General features: G+C 39.7%; 1 protein-coding gene across 2 annotated transcripts in view; it reads left to right on the plus strand.

Annotated features, from left to right (window-relative positions):
- Positions 1 to 22504, plus strand: part of NFKB1 (nuclear factor kappa B subunit 1) — a 79971-nt gene extending 57467 nt beyond the window's left edge. For both annotated transcript variants that reach the window (XM_024211736.1, XM_024211737.1), the window contains exons 15-24: positions 3131 to 3272; positions 6782 to 6896; positions 9284 to 9485; positions 13942 to 14111; positions 15084 to 15186; positions 16476 to 16600; positions 17935 to 18001; positions 19400 to 19572; positions 19749 to 19926; positions 21660 to 22504. In XM_024211736.1, the coding sequence (XP_024067504.1) occupies positions 3131 to 3272; positions 6782 to 6896; positions 9284 to 9485; positions 13942 to 14111; positions 15084 to 15186; positions 16476 to 16600; positions 17935 to 18001; positions 19400 to 19572; positions 19749 to 19926; positions 21660 to 21838 (1454 nt within the window). In that variant the 3' untranslated portion in view covers positions 21839 to 22504. The remainder of the gene's footprint in view (positions 1 to 3130; positions 3273 to 6781; positions 6897 to 9283; positions 9486 to 13941; positions 14112 to 15083; positions 15187 to 16475; positions 16601 to 17934; positions 18002 to 19399; positions 19573 to 19748; positions 19927 to 21659) is intronic.
- The last annotated feature ends 329 nt before the right edge of the window (positions 22505 to 22833 follow it).

A 22833-nucleotide genomic window follows, 5' to 3' on the forward strand; every position in this document is an offset into this window, starting at 1 on the left:
TGGCAGGACATGAGTCTCCTAAACCTGGGATCTTCCAAGATCCATGTATGCCAGTGCTATCTATCAGCTCTTGTGTCTCTGCACTGCCTCCCAATGACTCTGTGATCCCATTGAAGTCCGTAGAATTACACAGTTTGTAAATCAGCAAAAGGTTTGGTCCTTGATATTTAACAGGCTTCATTGTACGTGTGGAAAGGTGTTATTTCCATGTATGTAACTGTTGCATCATTGTTCCATGCAAATCTATTTCTAAATTGCATGCGGAGCATTTTATTAAATGTTTAATTTAATATAAACTGCATCCATTGCCAAATAAAGAATAAATTAAACAATCATATCAGCACTGCTTCACAGCCAAGTCTTTATACAAAAAAAAAACAAACAGAAAAGAAAGAAGGAATGGTTGAAGGAAGTCTTTTTGTAGTAGGATAGTCCTCTGGAGATTACAAATGTACACCTTTGCCTTGTCAAGCTTCCTTTTGCTGACAGTCTGATCAGTCCATATTTTGAGGGTTAGATAGCCAGATTTTCAGACGTCTTGAGTGCCCATAACTCCCATCAAAGTCAACATCTATGAAAACCAGGCCATATGTGTCTTAGATCATTCACTGGAGACATGCTGTTGGTTGGTTGTTATAATAGAAATGACAGATAAGGAACTTGCTTTCCCTGTCCCATGTATAATGTGTTATGTAGCTCTTTCATGCAGAATGCTCCTCCTTTCTGGAATGGAGAAAGGGATATATTGTGTTGTGTGCTGGTTTCATTATGTGTCATTTACTATAACAATTAGACATTGGATTGGGAAAACAAGTTCACACAGTAATAGGGTTTCAGTATTGAAGCCTTCCGTAGGTGGCTTCTTGGCACTTGAGAGATCGTGTGGTTCCCTTGAGAGAAATTGCTGCTTGCTGGCTCTGAGAGTCAACTCCTGGGTTAGTTCAGGAAACAAAACTAGTAATTGATGGGTGTGCACTTGTGTGAGGGCGTGATGTTGTCTGTCTGTTTCCAATGAAAGGAAGAGCTTGGATTGTTGAATCTAATGGTTGAGTAATAGACAGCACATCAGGAAGCTGATGATTATTTCTTTATCAATTATACAAAAATAAAAAGGAGAGAAACAGGGACTCCAATTTGTGTGAAGAATATATGCAGAAGAATTGGGTCTGTGAAGTGCACCCATTGAATGTAATCTGCACAGTTTTGACAACTGGGTTTAAAGGAAATGTATCTTCTCTTATTCCAGTGACAATGTAGTAGGCCTTTTCCCAGAGCTCATTATGACAAACCAATGAGGTTTAGTGTCCTGCTTATACAAAAATCGGGAACAGAGTTTGATGAGAAAGAGACCATGTTGCTTGTGGTGTCCTATCTTGACACACATGTTGTGTGTTGATTGCATTAGCATTAGACACTAAATCTGTTATTTAGTGCTGAGAGGTAGTAATAAGTTATAATTGTCGGGCTAATGATGTGTCTACAGGACCCACTGTCCTCAGCTAGTTGGAATGTCAGCCTGACTCGGGTATCATAGAATCATAGAATATCAGGGTTGGAAGGGACCTCAGGAGGTAATCTAGTCCAACCCCCTGCTCAAAGCAGGACCAATCCCCAGACAGATTTTATAATTATGTAACCCCTAGAGCAGGGGTCGGCAACATTTGTCACGTGGCTCGCCAGGGTAAGCACCCTGGTGGGCCGGGCCAGTTTATTTACCTGCTGACGCGGCAGGTTTGGCCGATCGTGGCCCCCACTGGCCGCGGTTCGCCGTCCCGGGCCAATGGGGGCGGCGGGAAGCCGCGGCCAGCACATCCCTCGGCCCGCGCCACTTCCCACCGCCCCCATTGGCCCAGGACGGCGAACCGCGGCAAGTGGGGGCCGCGATCGGCCGAACCTGCCGCGTCAGCAGGTAAATAAACTGGCCCGGCCCACCAGGGTGCTTACCCTGGCAAGCCGCGTGCCGAACGTTGCCAACCCCTGCCCTAGAGCATGACCTACAAAAAGAACACAGGCATTAATACTGACCACAGTTGAAGAGTCCCTTTTATCCCAAGCATTACAGTGTTATTTTTTACATAGCAAAAGGTCCTGAATTCCTTTCCTCAATGTACACGTGTGTGTTTTAGCTGGCAACTACTGTTTTCCTTGCTTGCTCATACTAATATATTACAAGGACCCATGAAGTCTCACTTCGGAACGGTTAGGAATGTAGACTGTCTGGTACAATTGACAGTCCTCTCCAGAATGGTAAATGTGGTTTGAAAGTTCGTCTCACCTCACCCTCTTCCCCATATTCCCATTGAATTGGAGCTGTGGATTTTATTCGGTCAGCAGTTTGTGACTTGGTTCCACTGATGACATACGCAAATCTTTCTTTCCTTTTTTTTCCCTGTAGTGTATTGGGTAATTGAAATTGCTGTGGTTATGTTGCTTTGACACTAATCTGAAGATGTTGTTTAATTTAAAAATTCTCTTTGATGTATTTATGAGAGGAGGAAAGATGGTATAATCTTGCGGTTAAGGTACAGGACTGGCCGTTGAGACATGAGCTTGATTCTTGGCTCTACCACAGATTTTCTGTGTGACCTTTGACCTCAGTTAACCTTCCTTTGCCTCAGTTTCCTCATTTAAACTACGAAGGTGATGTGTCGTGAGGCTACATTTATTAATGTTTGTAGAGCAATTTGAGATGCTGAGAATGAACCACAGAAACATGAAGTATTTCAAAGTTCTGTGAGCAGGCTCTCTTCCCAAACTGCTCTCAAATATAATCCACTAGTATGCATAGTTCAAATTTACCCCCTTTACAGAGTGCAGCTCAAGTCTTCTCCCCAGATGTGGTTGCTCCTAGGATTCAGCCCATACACTAGGTCATCTTTCTAGAGAGCCACTACCTCCATCTTTACATCTATATGTGGTAATTAGCTGTAGGAGCCTCTGTGAGTCAGCAGAATGTACTTAACAGTATGCGCTTAACATTCCCCAGGCAGAATCAACACCTGCTGAATGGTGTGAAGTGCTTCAGGAAAACACTGCCAGCCTGTTACAAGCCCCACACCTGTTGTGTTATATCTGGACATTGCATTGAGATAATTTGTAACTCTGATGAACGCAATGATTTGTGTTGCAGATGATCTGTTCCTGGAGAAGGCAATGCAGCTTGCTAAACGTCATGCCAATGCTCTTTTTGACTATGCTGTAACTGGTGATGTGAAGATGCTACTAGCTGTTCAGCGACATCTTACTGCCGTCCAGGATGAAAATGGTGACAAGTAAGTCACTACTGGGTGAGGCCTGGATTTATTGAGTTGAACATTTGTCCCTTATTCCACAGGAGTGTGATCAGCTCATTCTTGTCATCAGCTCTTGGGGGCAGTCATGGATCATTGCGGTAGGAGTTTACTAATCAGATAAATATTTTTCACCATCACATCCCTACCTGCCCATCGCCTCAACTTTTAGAGTCTTCCCTCATTACATCTCCAAGGATGTCATTCATTACAATAAATTCATGTAGCACAGTATTTATTATTACCAATCCAGTTAATTCGTGTTTGTAAAGCACCTTGAGATTCTTGGCTTTAAATCACTAAGGCACAAAGGACTATTCTTATTATGCATGACCCTTCACTGTGGGCACTGAGGGTGAAATCCAGCTCAGTGCAGAGGGCCCACACAACACCCTGCACTCCATTTAATCCCATATACTAAAGTGGAGCTTAAAGTGCAGTTTGTTGTTCAATGAAAAGTGACTTTGTAGAAATAATATCATGGGGTTCCATGCTGATTGTCTCTCAGTGAGACCACACACAATGTTCTCAGTTTATTCCCCTGATCACCAGTAGTAAAAATTCTGTAGACCTAAATTTTGCCCTCGCTTATACCCGTACAGTCCCATTGCCTTCAGCGGTTGCACAGATGTAAGTGGCAACAGAATCTGGCTCTGTAGTCAGAACTTATTTAGCAATCCTGTTTGATCATGTGTGAGCCAAAGTAGAATCCAATTCACTCCTCCTCAGTTGCATTGACTCCGCAGTGCTAAAAGGAATAAAATGTAGTGAGAAACCTACTTTTTCAAAACTAAATTCAGTAGATGCAACTCTGAATACAGGCCAAGAGCAAATCTACTGAATAAGAAATTACCATGTTTCCACTGCAACTTTTCAAAGGATGACTGTATTTTAAATGGCATGAAGGGCTTGGGCTGGTGATTTCCTCTAAATTGAAGCATAACATACTGTAGAAGCTGTTCAGAGCTAACAGTCTGTAGCTGCCACATGAGAAATTACACTTGACAAATACATACTATCAAGTGTTTTGATAACCTAGTGGGAGGCTGCTGTTTTTGTTCCAGTTTCTGTGAAAATGGATTTCAGATTACTGAAAAAGCAAGGAACATTAAGTGTTTCAAAATGATACCTAATTTATTATTAGAGACAGTGGTTATTTTAAAGCACTTTGCTTGCCCAATTTTGGGCAATCCAATGTCTGTTTTGAAGACAACAGGAATAAGAATGAGCAGGAACCAGCAATAAAATTGTTAGAACTTTTGGTGATAAATTTTCTGGGTGAAATGAGTTGTTAGTCTCAGTCCAGTTCCCAGTTAACTTATTGACAGTTTCAGCAAAGGCAAAGAACTGAATTATCCATGGAAAATAAACTACCTAGAGGCAGTCCTTCTGGATCAAGATTGTGACCCATGACGTGGGAGCTTACACTGCTGCCCCCATGCTGTAGCTGTCATGGGGATAAATAGTAGATTTCAGTCTCCGGGATCTTGAGACCTAGTTCCTTTCCTGAGTGCTCAGTTCATATACACACTTCAGAAATATCAAATAAAATAGCAAACTCTTGATTGTGGCTGCCAGCTTTCTTGCAAGAGTTGTTTTACAGCACAGAACTACAGACTCTAGGATCAATGCCCATCGTCTTTCTACTAAAATCTGATAACAAATCTGATTGCCTTTAATAAAAATATGTAACTGATGAAAGTATCTTTAAATGACCCTAAATTTTTTTAAATATTTTGAATTTGAATTCTGAGATAAAAATAAAAACTCCTTTAATAAATTCAGTAACACACTTCAAGAAAGACAATTGTACTGAATACCCACAATTCCCTGGATATCTGGTGGCCTTGTGACCTTGTGCCTCGCACTGTAGTGCCAAAAGATACATTATTAAAGCTGCCCACCTTATTAGACCATTCAATGAATTAGTGGATTTTTCACGGAATATATATTCAACAATTCTTTACAGAGCTAATTACAGTTACAGGGTAGAATAATAATATTAGGAGAAGGAAAGAGAAATAAGGAATGAAGGGCAAAGGAGAAGCAGTATGTTTGAGACCTGAATATAGGCAGACTGTCAGTGTTATAAGAAGTCTGTTCCATTTGGGAAGAGGCCGCTCTTGTATAGGAGTGGCGAGACTGTCAGAGGAGGCCAGTGCTAGACAAGTGGAGAAAGAAAGGGAAGAAGTAGCACAGTATTGCCAACCCCAAATGTTCTAAATTAATGAGCCAGCCCCCCCCCCAATCATGAGATTGGCTTTAAATAGTACATCTGGGGAGGGGGTATTTACCTTCTGATTTCTGAACTTTTTGGGTGCACTACAGTCACTGTTTCAAACTTTCCTCCACAACCATGAGGGCGAGAAACTTTGTTTTTAATTAAAGCTCAGATTTGCCCTTATTAGAATGACTTCAGGAGCTGGGGACTTAAGAAATATTATATATTGCAAGAGACACAGTAAAACCTGAGAGTCAGCCACAGAAGAGAGGTTCAGAAATTAGACCAGAGCAAGTCCAGGCAGTGTTTCAAAACAAGGAGGACAGTTTTGAACTGAATCTGGAAATGAACGGAGGGGCTGTTTAAGGTATTTTACAGTTTGGGTGATAGGATTTTACTTCTTTGATGCTGTTACAATGTTGAGAGAGCTGGGACTTGGGAAGAGAGTAGAAAATGGAGTTATAATAGACTGAGTGGTCTTGTCTTGGGTGGTCACTTACATATTAAAGGGTTTTTCCCTTGGGCGTGACATCTCCAGCTAACTTTGGGTCTGGGGGGTCCTTAGTCACCTTCTTTATGAAAATGAAGACAAGAAAAAATGACAAAGTTGGGGAAATCCCCATGGGAAAATCTGCTTTAGTTACACAGAATCCTGTGGAAATTCTGTATGCAAGTTCTGAAAGTGTGAAACTTTTCATGTGCTTTATGCTTCTAAAACAGTGGTGGGCAACCTCCGGCCCGTGAGCCGCAGGTTGCCCGTGAGCCGCAGGTTGCCCACCACTGTTCTCAAATATTCCAGGCTTTTTAACACACTGTAAATCAGTGTCTCTATGATCCAAAGCTTGCTATAAATAATACTAGATTTGGAGTAGGAGTCACATTTACACTCATGCCTTCACATTCCCCACACTGGTTCTGTGCTAATTTTGAATTAAAATTAACAACTAGGTTATTGATTGAAAAGTTTAAAGAGGGAGGGAATAATCTTCTTTATACAATACACTGTCTTTTAAATACCACTCTATTTTGTGCACTAAGACAGGTATTTAAGCCTTGGATTTCAGATGTGAAACCTCATTTCTACTGAAATCAATGGGAATTAGGTACCTAAATACCTTTGAGGATCTGGACCTTAGAGCCCAATTGAGCTGTCAGGACAATAAATGGAAAAACACCTGTTGTTGTCAATGGGAATTGGATCAGAACCTTATTAAAAATTGTTTGATTTCTGCAATTAAAGTGAACTTGGTTTTGTTTGGTTTCATTTCAGTGTCCTTCACTTAGCAATTATCCACCTTCATTCTGAGCTGGTGAGAAACCTCTTAGAAGTGGTGCTGGATTTTAATTCTGATGACATCATCAATATGAGAAATGACCTTTATCAGGTATGCCAGAATGCAGTGATAAGTGATGTTAATCATTCAACTGGTAACAGAAATTTTCTGCAACTTATTTTTTCCTTTTATCTATCACACAAAACCCAAGTAAAACTATAATGCAAACAGTTCAGAAATTCATAGACGGTGGGACACAATGACGGACTGAAAGGTGGTAATAGAGCGTGCATACTCTTATTGGTGCATATGTGTAACTTCAAGCATTGTTACGGAATATGTGTTTATTGTAGAACAGAACCCATGTTTTATGCCATTTATCGTGTTTTCTGTTCAGTCTCTTTTTACCAAGCTTCTCTGTTACTAAACTAGTGGTATCAATCGTGGTGTGCCAACCTTGTCAACATGTTTTGAGCTTTCAAATGCCATGCTCCTTCAGGCTGGCGGATCAGTTGCTGGGTCACGTATAGGCAGAAGGGGGCATGTGTAACAAATAATGCACTTTAAAGTAGCCACTTCAAGTCAATATCAGCACCCAGAAATAAAGCTCAGAGATTCCCCTTTCCTTTCCTGGTTCACATGTGCAAAAAGAGAGATGCTTAACCCCATACTCTCTTCATTTAGAGAAGAATTGTTAGGTCCTGGAAGCATGAGCCTGAAACTTTCACATCCCCAGCCCAGACATGTTCTAGAAAGAACTGTGGAAATCCTCCTATAAAGGGTATGTTTCCATATCCCCTACTATAAACACAAAAGGTCTATGCCTGCTAGGAAAAACACATAATACTCCCCTGGTAGAGGTGCACCAATGGTAGCAAGAAAGAAAAGCAGACAAGGCTCAGGCAATGTTACTGTTTTATCTAACTCCGCTCAGAGCTGCACCAGTAAAGCGTTTCAGGTCTGATTTTTCCCTATTTAGATAAGCCCAAAGGGCTTGATTTTTCACTGTCTTGTGCCTTTTGTAGTTATTTTCACTGGTGTAAAGTGAGTCTAACATTGGTGTAAATGAGTGGAGAATTCTGGCTTGATAGTGTTTTACACCCACTCCCTTTCTACAGGTAGAATGGCTATACAAGGAACAAGGCAGTAGTAGGTATCAGGTTCTTAGCATCTACAACAATCCCTATTTAAACCTTCAAAGTCTCCTTAGAGTGGGTATTTTGTAAACCAAAAGCTGGAGAGGGTGAAATACTTTAAATCTACAGTATGGGCTGGGACTTCATGACAATACAAATATATTAGAAATGGATTTATACATGTGCTCCAGAAATAACTAACAACTCCAGACGGTGTTTCTGTACTGATGATTCTGGTGACATTCACAAACAACTGTAGCCTCACCCCTGTAGTTTACATTATCACTAGACTCTTGGGATGGAATTAATCATTTTTTATGCATAGCTGAGTATATTCCTTAATATAGTAATCAGAATATGAAGTTGGATTTGGTCTTGATTTTGCTTTTGTATTATATGATATTATATTTTATATTTTTTAAAGGCTAAGAATCTGATTTCCCTCACAGTAAGAAGACTCACTGTACAAATACAATAATATCTGTTAAAAAAGGTTCAGCATGATGCTGTTTACCCACCAGAATGTCACTGCTGCAGTATACAGTCCCTCCTGTTGAAGTATGAACACAAATCTTAGTTAGAGGCAGTAAAAGCCTTGAAGTCTAATGTTGGGGTTGCAGCTGGTAGCATTGTCATACTAATGGAGAACGTGCAAATTACATCACCTACCTAGACAGACATTATGTAAATGCAACATTCTTCTGTGCTTTGTCAGTTTTTAAAAAGAAAACAGCAGATTTACATTTAATATGCCTAGTCATTTTAAAGGATTTAGGGGACATCACCATGGAGTTTTTCCTAGGAATGGAATCAGCAGAGTGGTTCAGCTACAGATGGGAAGGCTGGATTTGGGTTTATACTCCCTGTGTGACACAGAACTCAGGTCTTTTTGGGTCCAGGCAAGCACAGGGATTGGTTTTAGGCCAGAGAATCCACTTCCACATGGATCCTTTCACTTCCTCAGTCCTCCACCCTGTGCAACTCCCTAAAAGCTCGACTACTTGGTCTGGACAATAGGAAGTGGACTCTTAGAACCCAGTCCTTGCACACACAAAGCTCCCATTGACTTCACTGGGAGTTTTGAGAGCCTGAGAAATGAATGATCAGGCACTTAATCTGAATGCTCATAGTGGGCTATGGGGATTTTATGTCCTTTAAGTACAAGTATGAATCATGTTCACAGTTCAGTGGAAGGAAATATATACTAGTTTGCATCTAGCATTTCAATTATCGTAGTAGCTTTTTGTGTAAGAATAAAACATTAAAATTATGGATCACTGTGAGTAATTTTTAAGAGGCTTCTATGAAAATGACATATATGTTGCTCACTTTCTTGTGGTTACTTCTCCCTCCCTTTTCTAGGCACCATTGCACTTGGCAGTTATCACAAAGCAGGCAGATGTGGTAGAGGACTTGCTAAGGGCTGGAGCTGATGTCAGCCTTCTGGATCGACATGGCAATTCTATCTTGCATCTAGCTGCCAAAGAAGGAGATGACAAGATTTTAAATATACTCCTCAAGCATGAGAAGACGTCTCCAATGATCAACCATTCAAATGGGGAAGGTACGGAAGGATCACAGCGATTTTTCCTATTATCTCTTAGACAAGCATATTAATTATGCTTCCAGTTCCACATGCAGGGCCAGTTAGACAGAATTGCAGGGTCTCAATGTTCAGGGAGATGATGGTGTTTGGAGGAGGGATTTAGGCTTAGTAGGAACTGGAGAACCTTTTGGGAAAGAAGGAGCCTATATAGGAAGGATGGGCTCCACCTAAACCAAAACAGAACCAGATTGCTGGCGTGTAAAATTTAAAAAATCATAGAGGAGTTTTTAAACTAAGGGCTGGGGGAAAGCCGACAGGTATGAAGGAGCACACGGTTGAGACAGACACATCCCTTAGGGAAGGATTTATTAAAGAGGATACTCTGTATCCTAGTAAAGAGGAGACGGTAGAAGTTGATGAAGTACAGGTAGGAACTGAAGAGAAACAGTCAAACAAAAAGAAGTCCCATTCAATTACATCACATGAAGGCAGAAAGTTAAATGTTAACAAATTGTATAAGTTGTTCTATACAAATTCAAGAAGTCTAAATAGTAAGATGGGTGAACTTGAATGCCTGTTATTAAATGAGGATATTTATGTAATAGGCATCACAGAAACTTGGTAGAATGGTGGTAATCAATGGGACATAGTAATACCAGAGTACCAAATATATAGGAATGACAGAGTAGGTTGTACTGGTAGGGACCGGGGCACTCTATGTGAAAGAAAGCATAGTCAAAAATAGTAAAAATCTTAAATAAATCAAACTGTACCATAGAATGTCTATGGATAGAAATCCCATGCTTGAATAATAAGAGTATAGCAGTAGGAATATACTAGCAACCACCTGACCAGAATGGTGACTGTGATTGTGAAATGCTCAGGAAGAATAGAGAGGTTACAAAAACAGAAAACCTAGTAATAATGGGGGATTTCAACTATCCCTATATTGACTTGGAACATTTAACCTCAGGATGGGATGTAGATATAAAATTTCATTGTACTCTTCAGTAGTGACAATGAACTGACATTAGAATAACTGTTGCTACACCTAAGAGTTTATGGACAATCTGGATTAATGGAATACATGGCACTGGACTATAGAAATTTAGGGGGCCCTAGTTGTTATGGCATAATGTCTGATATCTGATACATTAAATATTACAGGAGACTAAGGTCCAGGTTTTATAAAGACAAGCTATTGTCCAGGCCTTTTAAGAACATAAGAACAGCCATACTGGATCAGACCAAAGGTCCATCCAGCCCAGTATCCTGTCTGCCGATAGTGGCCAATGCCAGGTGCCCCAGAGGGAGTGAACCTAACAGGTAATGATCAAGTGATCTCTCTCCTGCCATCCTGCCTGACAAACAGAGGCTAGGGACACCATTCCTTACCAATCGTGGCTAATAGCCATTAATGGACTTAATCTCCATGAATTTATCCAGTTCTCTTTTAAACCCTGTTATAGTCCTAGCCTTCATAACCTCCTCAGGCAAGGAGTTCCACAGGTTGAAAGATCATTTTATTATCAGTTCAAATTTCCATTATATTTTATCTTTAGGATATTAGAATCTTATTGCTTTAACTAGTTTATTTCTTTTTTCTTTGGAAGGGATTAAAGAGAGTCACTGTTCTTTATAATACACAGAAAATGTATTTTTAACATGTGCATTCCTATTAAAGGTTTTTAAAAGTGGCACCATTCTAAACACCATTAATGATTGCTTCTTGGAGCAGCTAGTTTTGGAACCCATAAGTGGGGAGAGACAATTCTTGATTTAGTCCTAAGTGGCGCACAGGATCTGGTCAAGAGGTGACTATAAGTGAACCTTTCCGTAATGACAACTATAGTGTAGTTAAATGCAACATCCTTGTAGGGGGGAAATACCAAAGAAACCCACCACAGTAGCATTTAACTTCAAAAAGGGCAACTACACAAAAATGGGGAGGCCAATTAAACAGAAATTAAAAGGAACAGTCACAAGAGTGAAATGCCTGCAAGCTGCATGGGAACTTTTAAAAAACATCACAATAGAGGCTCAAACTATAGGTATACCCCAAATTAAAAAAAAAAAAAACAGTAAGTGGACCAAAAAAATGCCACCACGGCTAAACAACAGAGTAAAAGAGGCAGTTGGAGAAAGAAAGGCATCTTTTGAACATTGGAAGTCAAATCCTATTGAGGAAAATATAAAGGAACATAAAATCTGGCGAGTTAAATGTAATTAGGCAAGCCAATTGTAATTGTTAAATGTAATTGTAATTAGGCAAGCCAAAAAAGAATTTGAAGAGCAACTAACAGAAGACACACAAATTTATAGCACAAATTTTGTTTAAGTACATCAGAAACAGAAAGTCTGCCAAACAGTCAGGAGGGCCACTGGACAATCAAGGTACTAAAAGAGCACTCAAGGAAGACAAGGCCATTGCAGAGTAGCTAAATGAATTCTTTGCATCAGTCTTCACTGCAGAGGATGTGATAGAGATTCCCACATCTGAGCCGTTCTTTTTTTAGGTGACAGATCTAAAGAACTGCCCCAGATTGAGATGTCAATACAGGAGGTTTTGGAACAAATTGATAAATTAAACAGTAATAAATCACCAGGACCAGATGGTATTCACCCAAGAGTTCTGAAGGAACTCAAATATGCAATTACAGAACTACTAACTGTGGTATATAACCCATCATTTAAATCACCCTTTGTACCAGATGACTGGAGGATAGCTAATGTAATGCCGATTTTTTTAAAAAGTCTCTAGAGGCAATCCTGGCAGTTACAGACTGGTAAGCCTAACTTCAGTACCAGGCAAATTATTTGTAACTATAGTAAAGAAAAGAATTATCAGACACATAGATGAACATGGTACGTGGAGAAGAGTCAACATGGTTTTTGTATAGGGAAATCATGCAACATCAATCTATTAGAATTCTTTAAGGGGGTCACCAAACATATGGAGAAGGGTGATTGAGTGTATAGGGTACATGAGCTTTCAGAAAGCCTTTGACAAAGTCCCTTACCAAAGACTCTTGAGCAAAGTAGGCAGCCATGGGATAAGAGGAAAGGTCCTCATGGATCAGTAACTGGTTGAAAGATAGGAAACATCAGGTAGGAATAAACTGCCAGTTTTCCTGGTGGAGAGAGGTAAATAGTGGGCTCCCCCAAAGGTCTGTACTGGAACCAGTACTGTTCAACATACTCATAAATGATCTGGAAAATGTGGTAAACAGTCATGTGCCAAAGATTGTTGATGACACAAAATTATTCAAGATAGTTAAGTCCAAAGCAGACTGTGAAGAGATACAAAGGGATCTCACAAAGCTGGGTGACTGGACAACTAAATGGCAGATGAAATTCGGTGTTGATAAATGCAAAGTAATGTACATTGGAAAACGTAATCCCAAGTAAACATACAAAATTATGAAGTCTAAATTAGCTGTTACTGCTCAAGAAAGAGATCTTGGAGTCGTTTTGGATAGTTCTCTGAAAACATCTGCTTAGCTAACAGAATGTTAGGAACCATTAGGAAAGGGATAGATAGTAAGACAGCAGATATCATAATGCCACAATGTAAATCCATGATACCTCCACGCCTTTAATACTGCATGCAATTCTAGTCACCCCATGTCTAAAAAGATAAATTAGAATTGCAAAAAGTGCATAAAGGGACAATAAAAATCATTAGGGGCATGGAACACCTTCCATGTGAGGAGAGATTAATAAGACTGGGTCTTTTCAGCTTGGAAAAGAGACAACTAAGAGGGGATATGATACAGGTCTATAAAATCGTGATGGGTGTGGAGAAAGTGAATAAGAAAGTGTTGTTTACATATCACAGGAACAAGGGGTCACCCAATGAAATTAATAGGCAGCTGGTTTAAAAGGAACAAAAGGAAATACTTCTTCACACAGCGCACAGTCCACCTGTGGAACTCCTTGCCATGGGATGTTGTGAAGGCCAAAAGTTTAACTGGGTTAAAAAAGAATTAGATAAGTTCATGGAGGATAGTTCCATCAATGGCTATTAGCCAAGATGGTCTGGGACACAACCCCATACTATGGGTGTCCCTAAACCTCTGATTGCCAGAAGCGGGAGCTGGATGACAGGGGATGGATCACTCGATAAATTTCCCTGTTATGTTCATTCCATCTGAAGAATCTGGCGGACAGGGTACTGGGCAAGATGGACCATTGATCTGACCCAGTATGGCCATTCTTATGTTCTTACATTCTAATTTTTAATACATATTACAAAGATGGATAAACTTTATACTAGTGCTGTTCATAGCTATGTTCACTGCTCACAATTTTCCACTCTTGCTTTTTCTCTCTCTCACACACACAGGAGAGAGAGAGAATAACAAAACATATTTCATATAGATTCATTTTATATGTATTCAGATGCAGTGTTATAAAAAGTTATTACCACAATGTTTCCATATTTGTCAGTGTTCATGTGTATTTTGTTCTGTAGGTCTCAATGTGATTCACATGGCAGTGATGGCAAATAGCATGCCTTGTCTCAGACAGATGATTGCTGCTGGAGCTGACGTCAATGCTCAGGAACAAAAGTCCGGGCGAACTGCGTTGCATCTGGCTGTCGAACAAGAGAACATCTCTTTGGCAGGCTGCCTTCTCCTTGAGGTGAGTGCCGTGTGGGCATAATTGTTTTTTGTAGTTCATTTCTCTTTGCTATTTAAGAAAGCTTTATGATAAATTCCTAAGAGCTTCATGATTTTGTTGCTTACCCTGGTTGGTAGAATGGCAAACAAACACTGTAATAATGAACAGTAATAGTTTGTTTGTGTAGCACTGATAGTGAGCTTGGTGCAGTGCCTGAGGAATTTACAGTCCAAGATCCTGATCCTGCAAAGACATGTGCACATGCTTAACGTGTACTGTGAATAATCCTATTGAATCTAATGGAATTACTCACAAGTGTAAAGTTAAGCACATCATCTTTGTAGGGTTGGGGCATAAGCAGATAAACAAGACAGAGAACATACTTTGTGTGTGTGCGTGTACACCCATACATATATACTCAGTCATATCCTGCTTCCATTCAAGAGCAAAATTCCAGTTGATTTCAGTGGACACTGGTTTGGACCCATAATAGAAATATCATAGAATCACAGAAGATTAGGGTTGGAAGAGACCTCAGGAGATCATCTAGTCCCATCCCCTGCTGAAAGCAGGACCAACTCCAACTAAATCGTGCCAGCCAGGGCTTTGTCAAGCCAGGCCTTAAAAACCTCTAAGGATGAGATTCCACCACTTCCCTAGGTAACCCATTCCAGTGCTTCATCACCAATATCACATTGGCTGCAAAATTTAGGCTTTTTAATAACCTTTAATATCTATCTGATCCTTCTTGGATTATATACTGTGCCTAATATCTGAGCACCTAAACACCATCTCTTTGTGTATACAGAGAAGTAATTTGTTCATTATATTTTTCCAACTCCTTTTGTTCAGGGCATGATTAAAGGGTTTATGTGCATAAGGATAGAGGTGCTTATTTGCACGGTTACAGTGTTTATGCAGACATGAGGCTGCAGCTGTATTCTCTACCCAGGTAGCGTTACTTTTTTATTTCCTCCCTCAATAAAATTTTAGGGTGATGCAGATGTTGACAGTACTACATACGATGGGACAACTCCACTTCACATAGCAGCTGGAAGGGGGTCTACAAAACTGACCGCTCTTCTCAAAGCAGCAGGTATGACGGGTTGGAAGTATTGTGGAGAGAATATTTCTACTTGAATGAAAATGTCACTTATTGCTAATTGAGAATTTAGATTTGAAGCTTGGAGCCTTCTCTGTTGGGCACAAGGGACTCATTAATGAGTGAACCCCTCCCACCCTTTTGGACAGTAGAAATCCGATGCGTTAGAGATATGAGGAACTAATTCTATGGGGTAGAAAGGGAGTTGTTAACTGTGTGGCTCTTTACCTCTATCTGCTGGCTAAATTATGATGATGATTGTACTTGGGATGGGAAATGGGCTGAATCTCACAAGCAAATAATCTCATATAAGGTTCTGAGCTGTGTTTTGTTTGTAGCTTCCTGTATCGGAAGAGACTTTTCCCTGAATGGTTCAGTGTTATATTAGTTTGCTGCTGGAATGCTTTAGGGGGAAAAAGAGAGAGATCACTGAAATCTCACCACCATCTCTTATCCTCTGAACAGCCTGGAGAATGGCACACTTTCGGTGATGAGGATTCTTATCCAGTTTTGATTTTTGCACCTTTCAATTTAAACTATGATGTTCAGTGGGACATTCTCTATTTCTCTCTGCCTCACCTCAGATCTCTAGCAAGGCTAGTGTTACAGCTGTATCTGTCTTTTGGGATAAAAATCCAAACCTCCCTGTTAATTCAAGAGCAAGATAGCACTCACTGCCTACCATCCTTTGATTTTTCTGTCTGATAGTCTGTAGTGAGACATCCCATATCACAATTCACCATAGACACATTTATTTTTCATGATCTGAGCTCATGATTTGGAAGCCAGGAACTCCCAAGTTCCTATCCCAGTTCTGATGTGATCATGACTCCTTCTGTGGCCTTGGACAAAGTGTTTAACCTTTCTGCCTCCATTTTTCCCCTCTGTATAGCAGGGATAATTCTTACCTCACAGGTATGTTGTGAGGCTTAACTTTTTTAGTTCATATTTGCAAAAATATTTTGAAGGTGAAAAATGCTCTTTGGTGTTATATGCTTGTATAAAATATATTTATTTATTTTGCTTATATCAGTTCATCAACAGTATATGAAATAGCACATTTTCTATTTAAAATCTGGAGACAAATTGTTCAAGTAAAATGAACCCATGCTATTGTCTTTTGTACAAGGATGTGTAATGAGACCTCTTTCCCCTCCTCCCCCCCCCCCCCCCCCCCCCGGACTCCCAAATACGGCATAAGCTGGCATCGTTGAGTATGATCCAATGTAGTGAAGTCTTTGGAAAGCCTTTAGTTGTTATAACTGTGCTCTGTAATTCTCCAGGTGCAAATCCTCACATTGAGAACTTTGAGCCATTGTTTGACCTAGAAGATGTGAGAGACAAAGACAGTGAAGATGAAGGAATCGTACCTGGAACGACACCTTTGGATATGGCCTCCAGTTGGGAGGCAAGTGATCTGTGTGGTTTATGAGTTATTTGGACAAACACAAAAAAACCCACAAACCCTTTCTTTTAGTTTAATGTGAAGAGGAAGGTACATGATTGACAACCAGTGGCACATTTCTGCAGTCATTCATTCATTGAAGACCTTGTTCACTATGAAAATCCAAAGAACTGCACTGTTTTCACAAATCACAGCTCTTGGCACAACTCACTGAATGCATCCACCACTGCAGTGCTTTTGGTTCTGTTTTTTGAAGAGCATTGCTTCATGAGGAGTCTTGGGTAACTTGTCACTGCTGAACTGATGCAGGCGGCTGTGCAGTCACTGTGGCTGGAGCGATCTCTGTTGTCTTGGAAGGGGTTAGGAAAAGGACAAATTAGGTTAAGTGGGCTTCAGCCAGTAAGAATATTAGTAGACTGCAAACTCTTGAAAGGTCATGCTTGAGACTTCAGGATGAAAAAACAGAATACACAATTCAGATACACAGAATACACAGAGTTTGGCTGAAAGGATTGTGTATTCCAATTCATCATAAATCCTTTTCAGGGCAACAGTCCATCAGGATCCATCCCTAGTATCTGTATGGGGCACCTTTCATGAGTATTTTTGTCATGAGTTCTTCATGCTCACACTTTATAGTATCCCATTTAAAAACTTTAGATAACCCCTAGATTTTCAAACTTGGCTCCCTTAAATGAGGCCCCTAAATCTGTATTTTGGTAACTGCACGAGTGGGCCTGATGTTTCAGATGTGATGAGCACCTGTAGTTCTCTTTGGGTGTTCTTACAGCACAGTCACAGGGTGTGATTGTCTACAATGCAGTCATACCTCCTGATTGCATTTAGACAGACCCTGCGACCTCTGATACTCAGCACCTCTGATAATCTAGCCACCTTGTTCAGGTGCTTAAATATGGGTTTAGGAGCCTAACTTTAGGCAGCCACGTTTGAAAATTTGATGCACAATTTTTGTTTTAAATTATTAGTTTTCTCGGGTGCAGGTTACTGTGCTCCTTGCTTGGAGGATTTTCCATGTCCCTTAAAGAATCTCTGGACCTTGGGAACAGTTGGTTTTTGCCAGAGGAGTTACTTAAAGGGCAACAGAAGGCAATCTCTCTCCATTTCCCACTTGGGCAGAGGCACTACTCCTCTGCAGCACTTTTAGTTCTGCTGACCCTACAACAAGAAAGAAATATGGCTGCTGATCTATTAATACATAAAGTATGGAGAATATAGAGCAGTGTAAACATTAGGGTTGGATATGATGAGATGCAGGATAAAGACCAAGTTTCTTGCAAATATTGATATTAATGGCTAATTCTTTTCCCACACTACAGGTATTTGACATATTAAATGGCAAACCCTATGAATCAAAGTTGGCTTCTGATGACTTACTGATGCAAGGTAGAGTATTTAAAAAAGAAAAGCTCCAATAATACCCATTTATTAATGGATGAGTACTGACAATATGCTCAGAACATAGAGGAGGAACAGCTTGCAATATAAATAATAGAACAGGAATAGCCATGTCATGTGATCTGGAGTGGCTGACGACCTTGAGTGCCAACCTCAGGGCAGACTGTCAAGAAGCAGGACAGAGACTCCAAACTGGTTGCATGTTCTAGAATTAGATTTCACCAACCTAGTAACAAATGTAAACTCCTGAAGCACTATAACAGTCTTACCAGGCAAACTGGACTTAGTGATAGCTGGTTGCTATACACTGAAGATCACAAAATATTCAGGTTACTTACAGTTGCAAGAGACCTGTCACTTACCTGTCACTTTGACCCAGGTCAAATTGTACCTTAGATCTCTCACCAAAGACAATGCTTGTAGCTAATCCTGGGATAAATTAACTAAAGATTTATTAACTAGGAAAAAGAAATGAGATAGTTATTACAAGGTTAAAAAAGGCAAATGTGTATGTCTATGGTTTTAAAAGATGATGGAGTTGTAGTGATCTGTCAGCTCGGAATGTCTTTCAGGGCTAACCCAGGTTGACCCTGGGGATCTCTGCTTTTGTTTCATAGCTCCAGCTCTGTGAGAGTCCAAACAGCAAAAGAGAGATGAAACATTTTCTTGTCAGCTATTTTTATTTCCTTCTTCCAGAATTCAAGCTGATGGGATGAGTCCTTTTGTACGTAGCCTTTTCTTGGGTGAGAAGGGGCAATTAACAAAATCTTTGTATTGTGATGGCCCACAATGGCCCATATAGTTTTGATAGGCCTTCTTGGTGGTTAGAAGACAGTCCCTCCTGACGGGGTTCATAGTTTCAGGGCAAACATTTTTTACAGTCATAAAGCAAAAAATTAAATATTACTTTGTAGCATGTAATAAGGATGTTATAAGTGAGATTAATGCATTCAGCAATTTACAGGCAATTCATAATATCTAAGCACATTGTTATAAGTGCAATACCCGTCTTAACCATACTAACTCAAAGGTGAAGCAGACTGGTTTCCAGTGCTCAGCTGATGCCTAAACCGTTGGCAAGAGCTGGCACCTGGTCTGCCAGCGTCACAAGCCATACATCGGAAGTGCGACTGCTAGTAGAATAAATATGGTTCTTTTTATAGTGATATGTTATTTCTGACTTTGGAATTACGACAAGACATAATCCACATGCTCACTGTTATGCTACAGTGCGAATAAATATATTGAGTAAATACTTTCATGTCTACCAATCACTTTTTAATTAAATGGTTTGCCTCTGCTTAGGGGCAAAAATGTGACACTGATTTCATAAATAGGTGCATGGTTTATTCATATAATAAACTTGGTTTATTTCTGTTTCACCAGGAGATATGAAAAAATTGAATGAAGACTCCAAGCAGCAGCTTTACAAGTTACTAGAAGTACCAGATCCAAACAAAAACTGGTGTACACTGGCACAAAAATTGGGTCTGGGAATACTTAGTAATGCCTTCAGGTTGAGTCCTACCCCAGCCAAAACTCTGCTGGATAACTATGAGGTAACTCTTTTTTAAAAGATGTTCTAAAGGACCGAGGGAACACAAGGTCATATGTGACACATGCAACTGCCTTCGATAATGTTGTCCTCCTGCATGGATAGATGATGCCACCCTTTATTTTGTAACAAATCTGCCACAGTGATATGTATATTATTTTCCTTTCTCTTTTGTCATAGGTTTCTGGTGGTACAGTGAAAGAGTTGGTCGATGCCTTGAGACTAATGGATTACACAGAAGCAATTGAAATAATTCAGAAAGTGCTCTCCATCCCATTAAACCAGTCTAGCAATGAGGATAATGCTGTGAAGGCTCCGCCATCGTCACCATCTGCCTTCTCCACCAAAGAAGAGACAGGTAAAATAGATAGGCATAGATAATGTGTTTTGAAAAGTGTTTTCCAGCAAGTTTCATGTGGTTCTGATACATTTCAATCCAGCTGCCTTTGCACGGAACTGCCCTATTCAGTTGCCTGTCTGGGAAGTATTAAAATATGTAAGGGTTTCTCATTTTACACTTGCCAGGCATAATAGTGAGGGGAGATGAATGGAAGTTGAGCACATAGCAATGACTCAGGGCAAGAGTTATTATAATCTATTTTCTAAAAATAGATATTTGCCACGTCATAGGTATTAATTCATCCTTGCCAGCAGCAAGGGACTAGTCAATCTCATTTGCCCATGATTGAACATCCACTCTGTCACGTCATTGTCCAGCCTCCCCTGCGTTTGTACAAAACCCCTCCGTTTTCTTTTACTAGTTTTTCCTATTATCTTGATTGGACTTAAGTGTTTTGGCCTCATTAACTGCTCATCAAAGTAGTTAGGCTATACAGCTTGATATTACAATTTAAATAGTTGCCAATTTTACAGCACTTGTCATCTACAGATTTTAAATGCTGTATGGAGGTGGGTAATGCCATTTATCCCCATCTTATCAATAGGGAAACAGAGGCATGGAGGTAAAATGAATTTTCTATGGTCACATAGTGAGTCAGTTTCAGAACAAGGAATAAAACCCAAGTTTTCTGACACCCAGACTAGTGCCTTATTCATTGACTAACACTGCCTCTGTAGCCCACGTACAGTATATACTGAGACACAAGATAAACCAGTCAGGTTTCACTTCCATCACCTTTGCTAGTTTAAATTTTATAGTGCCATTCAGTTTAGACTGCATGCCTATGTATATGCTATGTAAAAACTAGGTATTATTCTATCTATGTTCCTGAAGATTACAATATCAAATCTAAATTGGCAGCACCACCAGTGAAAGAGCTTTGCCACTTAGCCACAATAATAAGCCACTCCTTATTCATTGATTTGAAAATGTGTTTTAAAGAGTTCTTAAAAATTCCAAAATGTGCTGAATGATCTGTTTCAATCGCATCAAGCCCTTTGTTGCCAGCTTTATAAAGATGATGGGTCTCTGTGCCATAAGCACCTTCAACTGAGGAGACACAGCTCACATAACAATCAGTTATTCCTTTGTAGATCTTGCACGGATGGCAGCTGTCGCTGAACTTTTCAGATTTTATACTCACCTTAACTAGATGCAAATTATTTAAGTACTTTGACAATCCATCCTTTGTTCTTTCATGGAAAGTTGTCTTAATAGCAAAGAGACCTCAACCTGGACACTATAGTTCAGCAACAGTTTATACTTCTAAAATCCAGAATGCCTTTATCCTGGTACTGAGCACACTCCTATGGGCATTACCAGTGTGAGGATAGTAGTAACTTTTATGGCTCAATATGGCTGCTAGTTATTATGCATGGCATCACACTTAAATACCAGGTGTCTAACCCTATCCATCCTCCCACCATTGATACCCATTTTTGGCCACTAAACAACCCTGCAGACTCAATCAGCATAGTGTGATAGAAGGGCATCAAAGTAAGTAGGCTTTGGTCAGTTCCTGAGCAAAAACAACCAACACTTTCCTACTGCAGTACTGAACCCAAAAATTGCAGTATTTTGATTGTGCTTTACAAGTGCCTTTGTCTATTGGAGTATATTTCGCATGGCTTATAATGTTTTTAGTGCAGGATGAAAAACAAATGTGTATTCTTTTCTGTTTTCTTTCTCAGGTGAACTTTATAATGTAAAATTGCAAGACAATGAAAGCATGTGCGATAGTGGCGTGGAGACCTCCTTCCGCAGACTTAGCTTCACTTATTCTGAGTCCCTTAACAGCAAGTCATCGATAACACTTAGCAAAATGGCCCTGGGATATGGACAAGAAGGCTCAGTTCAAGGCAAAATGTAACCAGTTAGTAACATGCAATTAACCAAAATAACAGTTAAAATTATGCCTGTATAATTCTCTCCAGCAGAAGTGATCTTACAACCAAAAGTGCACTGGAAAATACCTGTCTGAAGTGTTCAAGATTTGAAAACATGACTCATGAACATTGCTTCTTTCTTTGTTTCTTAAGTATCTTTATTTTGTTCATTTACAAGCAGTATAGTGTTACCAGAACCAGTAACCAGTGCTGCATAGTGCATGGAACTGGATGATGTAACTGAATGAGCTTTTCTGGTTGCCAGAATTTTCTGAATGGGATGGACGTTGCTACTTCTTGATAATGTTGAACACCAACTCACCATTCATAAAAGATGTACTGCACACAGAGCAATCAGAGGATGCATCTTCTAGCAACCCATTCCCCAGTTTTACAGCACAGCTACATGGAAAGGGGAGCTCATACAACTGTTAAAAGGATTCCCCTGATGTTAAAGACAAATTGTGGTTTTCTCAAAGTAGTCATTATTGCAATTTTAAAAAAACTACAAAAAAGATCATGTATATTTCAGTGAATGTATTTAAATTTAACTCTGGTGCCTATAATCATTCAAAGCTTTAAAAAGTTTGTCACTTTACTATTGTAAATATTCTTTTTAGATCAAGTCCTTTTACAAAGGAAATTTGTGCTTTTTAAATGCTTATTTTTATTTTACTTTTATAATAAAAACAAAATTAAATTAAATCTTTCCTCTTCATTGACCATTTTGACTTCCCTTTGTAGAGTTTTAGAAAGATTTGTGTCTTTTTATTTTTTTTCCTCTGTTCACCATTTCAATTATAGGATCTGAGAGCAGATAAAACAAGATTAATGTGATTTTTTTTTCATTAAAAATAGCTATGAGGCTGAAAACAATTCCTCCTCAAGCCTTGCCCATTTTCACTTGAGAAGTCAGGGGCCTGAGCAGAGATGCCGTGTGTAGGCTGTGGTTTGTGGTTTTGGAACTATGGCCTCTAAT

The sequence above is a fragment of the Terrapene carolina genome, unplaced genomic scaffold (genome assembly GCF_002925995.2).
Source record: "Terrapene carolina triunguis isolate 2854851 unplaced genomic scaffold, T_m_triunguis-2.0 Scaffold706, whole genome shotgun sequence".
Classification (NCBI taxonomy): Eukaryota; Metazoa; Chordata; order Testudines; family Emydidae; genus Terrapene; species Terrapene triunguis.